This window comes from Triticum dicoccoides, chromosome 7A, assembly GCF_002162155.2.
Source record: "Triticum dicoccoides isolate Atlit2015 ecotype Zavitan chromosome 7A, WEW_v2.0, whole genome shotgun sequence".
Classification (NCBI taxonomy): Eukaryota; Viridiplantae; Streptophyta; class Magnoliopsida; order Poales; family Poaceae; genus Triticum; species Triticum dicoccoides.
In genome coordinates this window covers 29521796-29532054 of record NC_041392.1, presented here as the reverse complement: position 1 = coordinate 29532054, position 10259 = coordinate 29521796, and the positions used below count along the sequence as shown (strand labels likewise).

The 10259-nt window shown below is 43.7% G+C and overlaps 2 protein-coding genes across 2 annotated transcripts; one reads left to right on the top strand and one right to left on the bottom strand.

Annotated features, from left to right (window-relative positions):
* Positions 1–2348: 2348 nt before the first annotated feature.
* Positions 2349–6510, bottom strand: LOC119332642 (pentatricopeptide repeat-containing protein At1g60770-like). Its single transcript, XM_037605806.1, has 2 exons — positions 6222–6510; positions 2349–4006 (listed from the first exon to the last, which is right to left on the bottom strand). Exons 1-2 carry the CDS (start codon positions 6441–6443, stop codon positions 2615–2617), a joined length of 1614 nt encoding a protein of 537 aa, XP_037461703.1. The 5' UTR covers positions 6444–6510; the 3' UTR covers positions 2349–2614.
* Positions 6511–6743: 233 nt separating this feature from the next.
* LOC119332643 lies at positions 6744–9830 on the top strand. The gene is made up of 5 exons (XM_037605807.1): positions 6744–7041; positions 7827–8029; positions 8110–8208; positions 8616–8689; positions 9174–9830. The coding sequence occupies exons 1-5, from the start codon at positions 6759–6761 to the stop codon at positions 9388–9390; spliced, it is 876 nt and encodes a 291-aa protein (XP_037461704.1). The 5' UTR covers positions 6744–6758; the 3' UTR covers positions 9391–9830.
* Positions 9831–10259: the final 429 nt, after the last annotated feature.

The following is a 10259-nucleotide window of genomic DNA, read 5'->3' as shown; positions in this document are numbered from 1 at the left end:
CGCCATTTCAGTTCTGAAAAAATCAAAAGAAAATGATAAAAACTTCAAAAAATAAAATCCTTCGAGAGGTAGTTATATTACTACATCTACTAGTTAGGTAAATTTGGACATGTTTTGCAAAAAGTGTAGGGAAAATGTAAAACGGCTATAACTTTTGCATACGATGTCGGAAAAAAAACGTATAATATATCAAAAAATTCAGCACCAAAATCCGCATCCGATGGAGACGGCCTACGGCCTGTTTGGAATTTTTTAGAATCCTCAAATTCCAAAAGGAAAAAAAGATATGGTCAAATTTCAGTTTGTTTAAAAAAATTTGGTTAAATCTGGTCAAACTACTTATTCAAGAAGTATTAATATTACTACATAATTATTCAAGAATATTGGTGTTACTAAATAATTATTTCAATTTTTTGAACTTTGGTCAAATCTGGTCAAACTGTGGTCAAACTATGATCAAACTTATTCAAGAAATATTAGCGTTACTAAATGATTACTGTTTTTTAAAATAATAGTTTCAAACTCAAACGGTGAAATGTGTGACTTCATGCTCAAGCTAAACTCCTGAGGGTTAATAGGATTGACATCTTACTATTGTTAGGAAAACAACAAGTGCAGACTTGGAAACGAAGGAGAATAGAACCCGAAAGTTAAGCGTGCTCGGGCTGGAGTAGTGAGAGGGATGGGTGACCGGTCGGGAAGTTAGATGATTTGGAATGAGTGATCCACACTTGAGCAGTTAAGAGAGGTGATTAGAGACTAAATCATCAAATAATTCAAAAAAAATAAAAATAAACAAAATCAAAAAAAATTCCAAAATTTTTAAAAAAAAATTCAAAAAAAACCTTTAGTACCGGTTGGCACCAACCGGTACTGACTAAATCATCAAAAAATATCAAAAAAAAATTCAAAAAAAGACCTTTAGTACCGGTTGGTAACACCAACCGGTATTAAAGGTCCCCATACCAGGGCGCGAGCTCACGCCACGTGGTGGCACTTTAGCGCCGGTTCGGCGTGCCGAACCGGTACTAAAGCGGGGGGGGCCTTTAGTGCCCACCCTTTAGTGCCGGTTATGGAACCGGTGCTAAGGCTCCGTTTTCTACTAGTGTATTGTACCTGCATATTCAGATGTTGAATAGCAGTCTTCCGGTATGTATATATAACTCTGAGATTCTAGTGTCTACAACGATATAGATTGAGCTATTGAATCATCAACTGCAGGTTGATAGTTCTACTGACTTAATGCTAGTTCAAGGCTTACTTGTAAAGATATTTAATTCCATGAAGAGACTGTAGCGTGTGGTCAAAGATCTCCTGAGCTGCAGTTGCTTGTGCGTAGTGCACAAAAGCTGTGCAGAACTGAATCACACTGCATAATACACAAGCGTGTAAATTCAATAGAGAAGACTTCTTAAAGAATAACAAATTCACATTCAATTCATGCAGAGGCCTAATGATTTGTGTTAACACCTTCTATAGATCTGCCGCATATCTCCACTAGCTTCCTTAATTCTTTTAAAGTTACAGCCTTCAAACATTTCATGGGAACTTGCAATAAGACATGGACTTCTAAAAGAAGACCTTGGCAACATACCTGATGGAGCAGAGTAGGATCAGTGCTACATTAAACAGGAAAGAATTCATCAACACTCCTACCCATCTGAAACAAGTTATATGGTTGTTAGTAATGCCAAACAAGGACACTGCAAAGAAAAGAGTGTCAAGTACTTCATTGGGTGAATGCTGATGAAAACTAAATTCAGGCAAAATATCATTTCCCAGAAATCACCGTGGTGAGGAGATAGAAGCAGCAGTCGGAACAGCGACTAAAGGCTAGATCATGGTTTTCACTCTGAAAATCAAGTCCAAGCGTGTTGATCATTTATGTGGCTATTCCCTGCTCAACGAGAAAAAGTAGTATGTTCTTATAAGCTATTTTCACTTTACATCCGTCCACTTGTAATCTCTGTGACAAGGTATACAGCTTCTATTTATTTTTGCATTAAACACCAAATAATGGTTGCAATAACAATGCCACAGATCTTCACAATGTTCACAATTTTTTACGTACAATTCAGACGCATTCAGAGTCTCACAGATGCACTTTCAAGTACCCAGTCACAATGTCACATAACCATGTATAATTCAGAGTAGCAAAGAAATCATTCTTCACACCGCATATCACATATTTAAGGGCATTGCAGTCAGATACTCACACGCAAACTCAATTTTTGCTTCAAACAAGCAAAGCGTGTATAGCTCATTCTTTACCGAAGACAAGGCCACGACACAACTGAAAAGCAGAGTATTTCAAACAGCCCAACTGAAAAGCAGAGGACAATTGCACAGTACATAAATTCAATTTTTGTTTCAAACAATTGAAGCATTTATAATTCATTCGGTTCACCGAAGACAAGGCCACAGTACCACAGAAAAGCAGAGCATTTCAACAGCAAAAGGACTCCGATGGTGTGCAGAGACCTTGGCGAACCGAAATAAATGTCCGGCTAACATTTGGTGTTACAGGTTTTGCAGAAGAAAACAGCAAAAACAATTTAGAGCATACTGCTGTCTGTTATTGAGATGGAACAAAGTGGGATTCTAATAAACATAATCAATCAACACATATGGAATCGACCAGCTTGTCAGTTTCCTCGCTGAGTTCCACGTTTTCGATCTTCAGACGGTGTCGCATACCGGGGAACTTCTTTCCAGCCGCCGCGTACGTCCGTACCAGCGGCTCGAACACCACCGTCCCCAGATCTTTCTGCACTTTCTTTAGCACCTCGACGAAACTCTCAGCGCCGTCCACGTCTTTCTTCTTCTCAAAGTAGCCCATCAAGGTCTCAGTCACGTCATGTGGCGGCACCCAGATTCTGCCGCTGCTGTGCCCCTTCTTGATTGCACGGTCGGCGCACCAATGGGCATTCTTCAGATCCCCTACCTTGAGATAGTGCTCCATGAAAATCTCCCACGTCTTCGCGTTAAGCCTTCCTCCGCGCATCTTGGCACGCTTCTTGAGAGCAATGGCCTTGTCAAGCATACCCTCTGTAACGTATGCTTTCATCAGAGCATTTGCAACCCGGATGTCGTATTTAGGACGTTTCAGGTCAAGCTCCTCTGTTACCTTGTCCTCTGTTTCCTTAACATCAGAATCATTATTAGATGCCTCGGTTGAAGCTTCTTCTTCCAACTTAGAAGTTTCAGTTGTCACAGCATCAGTTGCTTTAGTCTTAGGTGGACGGATATACCGGGCTTCCCACTCTTTGAAGCAGGCCTCAGCAGCAGGCAGATCCTTCAAGTTCGCCAGAACCTGAATCATGTTAAGATAGCTCATGTTTGCCTTCCTAGGATTATTCCGCTTCAATGACCGCCAAACACGATGAACTTCCACTAAATTTTGTGTTCGCCCATACAGTGTAATGAGGAACTGGTAGGCTTCAAGATCATTGCCAGTGTTGCGCTTCTCCAGCTCCTTAAGAGCGGCTTCTGCCTTCTCAGGCAGTCCAGCATCAACGTATATGGAAGCCAGGTTACTGTATGTTGTCCAATCAGGAGCAACACGGCCATCCCTTGTCATCTCTTCAATCACCCTCTCAACCCCTAATATGTCTTGACGAGCTGCAAGGGACCTCATCCAAACATTATAGGTATAGACATCAGGCAATACATCATCTGCCTTCATGTCCTGGATGATGCTGGGAACCATCTCAGGTTGGTTGACCTTGGTGTATAGTGTCATTAAGCTGTTGTAGGACATAGCAGTGAAAGCAAAGTTGAGCTCCTTCATTTTCTCCATAAGGGACCCAGCCTTCTCAGTCATTAACTCCTTGCAGTAACAGTTGAGAAGAGCGCCATATGTGAGATGTGTTTTAGAAGTTTCTGGGAGGTCCATGAAGTACTTCTCAGCAGCAGCGATGCCTCTCGATTTGGCAACAAGATCCAAGCGGATTGCTTGATCACCGACTGTAGGATTCATGCCTCTTCTAGTCATAACTTCAGTAAGCTGCGGAAATAAACAATAGAAGGGGTAAAGGACCACCACAAGCAGATATGCAACATTCAAAATCATATAATAATCACCAAGTAGGATATACTACCTCCAATCCATATTAATTGACACCCACTTGATACAACTCCACTTGTACTAAGTAAGCGTCAATTAATATGGATTGGAGGGAGTATATGCATTTTCTGTACTGATTCACTTGGCACATCATCATAATAAATCAGGGCATAAAAATCAAAAAGAGAAAACTGTTTTAAGCAAAGTTATTCACAAGAACTTGAGCAGTGAAAAGAAATATAGGTGACTTTACTAGTTTTGCTCCAGGCAAACTAAGAATGAAAAGACAATGAACGCCCATCAGTGTAAACTCTTTAATGTTCACATAGTAGTAACATGAATAAGAGGGAGCTAATACTACAACAGCACTTACATACACATTTACAGGCTACTACTGGATTGAGGGACATTCAGATGAAAGGTTGCAACAGAACTAGAGTGCACAACTTGGTAGGCAACTAACCAGCTAGTACAAAGCATTGGAAAAAACCGGGAAGCAGGAGTACTACAGCCAGATGTCAAGCAGTCATGGTAGTATTTAAAATGTCATGGAATGCATCTAACAGACCATAATGGACCACACAAAGTATTATTTCCATTGAGTCGACAATTACAGACCAGTTCTATAATTTTTGTTATGTTATGTAGCAGTGTAGATTGCATGGACAATTACAGTCCAGGTAAACTGGCACAATTTAACAAAACAGAGAATTTCACAGTCCATAATGTCACATATATGGTTTAACCTAAAAGAAAAAAAGCAGGCCAAAGAATAGAGAAGTCGTTCAAAACCGTGCAGCTGAAACATTATCTACACTGTCTCATACCAAAATTCGAACAAATGTAGTATTGCTAGAAAAGTCAAATGCCCAGTTAGACAGTTATCTAACTGAGAGGGTCCACTCTAGGTGCAAATAATGCAAGGAAAGATCATAGAAAGGTTCACACTGAGTATGGAAAAAGCACATTTAAAAGCATTAGGTCCAGAAAAGATATTATTTACAAAGCAAATATGGCGACAAACATCCAAAAAAATTGGTCAAAGTGTGCTCAGTGCCAATAAGTATGGGAACATTTAAAAACATAACAACTAACCTGTGAAAAGATACTAAGCAAACTCCGACAAAGATTACTATGATACTAAATATGATACAAGCATAGCAACTTGCAATGATGTAAGACATGGGGAATAGATCACCTTGATTATTGACAACAACAGTCAACAGGTAACAGAGCATGTGAGGCCATGCTTATTTAGAATGAGGCATCCAATAGAAAAAATGAATGAGACAGTGCCAAGACAAAACCATAAGACTAAGAACCTAACTGTGTAAGAGAAACAGGCAGAGAGAAGCTAAAGGTAATTCATAAAACCGCAGATAAGCATTATCAACGCAGTGAAGCATACAGATGAACAGGCCAGCTGTAACACAGAAATGACAGACTTTTAGCGGAAATGGAGTCAATCTATGGACAATCGACTATCTGAACCAACCAAAGTGTGCGATCCAACTTCTGTATCCCAGCAGCCTACACTGCATTCAGCAAACCGGAACAGGGCATGACTTGAACAACAAAATTCATATCTATACAACACCACTCACAACTACTCCCTCCGTTCGGAAATACTTGTCCAAGATACAACCATTTCTAAGACAAGTGTTTCCGAACGGAGGGAGTACGTTCCACAACTGAACCACCACCAACAAACCTGTCCTGTTAGCATGAACAGCACTGGACAGAGGGAGAGCATAAACGTAGGGCACCTAGAGGGGCATCTCATTTCAATGTTTCGACATTTACCCTTGTTTCGCTCAGCAATTCGACAGCATCAAAAACCCCACACAAAACGATGTGGATATCCAGAGAGCAAACAGACAAGACGGATAGTAATCCAAATTAAGCATTCCAGAGGGCCAAGCAAGCCGATGATTTTGAGGCCTACGAAGCTAATTTGCAACACAAATCTCGATCTTTGCATGAAAAGTAACTCATGGCACACTAACACACCAGTAAGCAGCGTCTCACATGGCCTATTCCCCGCCGTGACCATACTACCGCCGTCAGATCTAGTCTGCCGCAACAGTGACGGAGGGCGTCACGGAGCAGGAACCGAGGCTAGCGACGAGATCGGGAGGGGAGGAGGGGGGCGGACCTTGAGGGCGGGGCGGTAGAGCTCCTGGCGCCGGAGGCGGCGGACGCAGACGCCGACCTCCCACTTGAAGGCGCGCTTGCGGCTGCCGAGGAAGCCGTCCACCTCCTCCCGCACCGCCTGCGGCGTCGACCCCCGCCGGAACAGCCGCCGGTAGAGCGCCTCCTCCACGTACTTCTTCGGCGACCTCCGCGCCAGGTCCTTCGCCCTCGTCGCCGTCGCCATCGCCGCCGCCGCCTCTCCTCGCCGCTCGCCGGGGGTTTCTGAGGGTTTTGGCGGCGCCAGGCGGCCCTCCCCTCCCTCCACTAGCCACCACTCCGGGCTCGTTGGGCCTGGGCTTCCCTAGCCCGTCACTGCTCCGGGCCCGTTGGGCCTAGCTGCGGGCTGGTTGGGCCGGGAGTGGGCTTCGGATGGTAAGAAGAAGGCGTTGGGTTCTCTGGGCGATGACCCAGGGGCAAAAAGGGGAATTTTGGGAGAAAGAAAGGAGCAGCGGGGAGAGAGGAGAGGCGAGGTCGCCGGCGACCGGAGGCGGGGGCGGGGATGAGCCGGAAGGAGGGGGCGGTGGAGGCGGGGGGAGGGGAGGGGTCGTCGTCGCGGGCGGAGGGGGGCGGGGAGCTGGCGGAGGCGCTGGCGCGGCGGCGGCTGTACCGGGAGGTGACGCTGGCGCTGCGGGCCGGGCTGCGCGACGCCGCGGCCGACTTCTCCTTCCTCCGCGCGCGGGGGCTCCGCAGCCTGCTCGGCTTCCTCCGCTCCACCGCCGCCGCGCCCGACGACTCGCAGCTGCTCCTCTTCCGCCACTCCCAGTCCATCCCCGATCTCCAAGGTGATTTCTTTTGGCCACGGTCGATCTCCCCGCCCATTTCGGCGATGTTGATCCACCCAACGCGATAGAGAACACACTGGATACTGGGGCCTGATGATGGAATCAACGCAACGCCGATGATCAGTGGGTGTTTGGATGGAATCAATGGGGGAAATGCTAGTTATATTATGCTTGTCTAGTAGCAATGGCTAAAATTCAGTAACCAGTAGGAGCATTGGGGAACCTCTGTTGGGAATTACACGCGGTAGGCTTTGAGTTATTTCGTCGGCGCTGTTTTGTGGGAGCAGTTTGTCGGAATATGCTGTTCAGTATTTAGGTGATAAATGTCCCAACCAGCTCCATGATCTTTCATTGTGTTATTCAGCCTGACCGGCGCGTGCTATATTAGGTTTAGCTTTTTATAAATGGAAAAACAATCTTGCTGATATGGATGCATGACTGTGAGTGGGGTTTTATACCCCACAACCCTCGTAGCGTTGCAGCTCTCAGCCTCAGCTTGGAATACCATAAATGAACCGCAAATTTTGATACAAAGTGGACTGGGCTCCCTTGTCTGTAAATCAATTAGTCCGGTGTTGGATTTCTTGGAGTCGAATGATCATTAGGGTCTAATGTAGCTTGTCACGGGATTCCAAAGAAAACTACCAAGTCTTTTTCCCTTACTTAGTTCTTTTGGTGTGTACAGTGTCATCACTCAGTGTTATTAGGATACACATTTATTTGGCTGAAATGTACGTGTGCACCTGAGTAAGGAGCGATGCTGACATGTTTATGTTCTGTGACAGTTATTCCAGTTCTCTTTCAGAATTCATTGCATCAACCAAAGGATCCTGCTGTGACATTGGACCATATATTTGGAGTCGAACCAACCAAGATTACGAGCCCCTCAACAGATTCCGAAATTGCTCTAGCTCTTCGAGTTTTGGAAGGTTGCTGCCTTTTGTATAGCAGATGCACTGCTCTGGCCCACAAGTACAAGGCTGTGCAGGTATCCGCCGCTCATTTGTTTTGTTAGCACTATTTGTTCTTGGGTCTTCTTAGTGCAATTAATGACTTTGATTGGTGTAGGTACTGCTGAATATATTAGCCAGCCGAGGTCCAACTGAGCAAGGGGTGTGCTTAGATGCTCTGATATCGTTGATGTTGGATTCACCTTCGAATCAGATTGTACGCTTTACCTCTTTCCTCAATCTGTTACTGTTGTCTTAAATTATGTATAGAAGAAAGAAGTTCCAAATAATCTACTCCCTCCGTTCCAAATTACTCATCGCAGAAATGGATGTATCTAGAACTAAAATACATCTAGATACATTCATACCTGCGACAAGTAATTCGGAACGGAGGGAGTAGCAGATAGCTCTGGCATGGTTGAAATACCTAAATCTTTGATGATTTGTCCTTCAAGATATGCTCTGTTTGGCCCAGTATGTCTGAGTACTAATTTTTATTCCAGAACATGATTAATAGTCGGTGTGAGCGCGTTAAATAAATTGTTGGGCTTGATTATTTCTGGTCACTGCATTATTTTTGTTCTTCAGCTAGTCTGTACCTTATATAACTGCTTCCTTCTACAGGATTTTGAGGAATACAGTGGACTTGAAAAGGTTGCTGAGCTTTTGAAGGATATTCAAGTGGAAGAACACATAAGGCAAGTATAAATCCTGAAGTGTTCTTATATTAACTCTGAATGCATGCCCAACAATTTGAACCTAAGTTATTGTCCCAGTCCCATGTAAATTATAGCTAAAAGATACTTCATTCATCTGATTGATCTGCCTACATCTCATCCGTAAATTGAAGAATTATGAACAAGTAAGATTTCTACATGTCCAAGTCTGGCTTGGTTACAGAAATGCCCACTGCGTCGCTATCTTTGAAATGTATCAGTTGTTGACCTCTACGTGTTCATTATTGTTATATTTTTTGGGTGGCTTAGCGTGTACACGATGAACGGTTGAGATAAGCAGCTGAATATTATGCCTTCCTAGTCTTGAATTTCTATTACAAAGCTCTGGCCTCTCCAGCTCCTCTCTACTAGAAACAGTATCAACTGCATATTCGTTTCTCCAGTTTGTTTAGTTGTTGTTCGATTGACTGAATTTTCTTGTTCGCTTAACACTTTAATAATGCAGGTTGAAATGCGGGGAATTTTTACTGTTGCTCATCGGGCATGTTTATGTGAAGGAAAACACTCCCATACATGAGCAGATGAGAAACCTACTCGGGGAGCAGTGTGCGTCACTCATATGGGCAGCGAGCCGGTTTGGATCCACCCTCGATGCAGAGCAGAGGCAGATGGCCCTGCAAATACAAGCGAGGAGAGTCGTTGAATCCCTGGAGCCCTACTAGCCAGGACAACCGCACCGCTGTGTTCCTGGCGATGAATGACATGTCACCGGTCTCAGTTGCATGCTTCATTCTTTCCCGGAGAAAATGGTGTATGTAGCCTTGCATCCTCCATTTTGCCGCTCATCGCAAAGCCTTTTGTCTTTCTCTTTTTGTGCAAAGCGATTCTTAAGTTTGCTGCTTGTGTAAGTTTATCCGAAAATAAATTGTTTTGCCTTTGTAAAGATGGTCCTATTTAGGTTTGTTTGATGACATGTAGAGGAAGTGAGTTTGGGTTTAAACGGTTGAAGCTGTGTGTTTGGTCCCATTTGAAGACCATGGGATGAAGGGAAAGATTTGATACATGAAACTTCCAAATTTGGCAACAACAAAAAATGATGTGCCATTATCAATTTGGCCAGCATCGTCTACAGCCAAGAATAAAAACGTTGCATGTTGCCTTAGCCTATTTGATTCAATGGAATATAAACGAGGATTTTTATTATTCTTAGAGCTAAGCCTATTTTATTCTGGCATTATGAGGATTTTTATAATTCTTAGAACGATACGTCCGTGGGTTGTTTGACTATCATGACTGCGATCCATACAAAAATTCTAAATCAGATTGGATCCAAGATGATGACATGCCATTACAATCCTACGTGTTTCCTTGTTCTGGTGAGTCGGATCACAGAGGTAGCTTGCATCAGTTCCATGGATCTATAACTCTTCCAAAATGCAAAGCACCAATGTGTCATTTTTTTTTTCATTGACATTTTTGAGTAAAAATCGCATCACAGGTCCTTATTCTTTTTCAGAAGTGCTAAGTTAGTTATAACTAGAATTTGGCACGTGGTGGTCGGCTAGAGATTAGGTGGCGGAGAGGGGGAGAG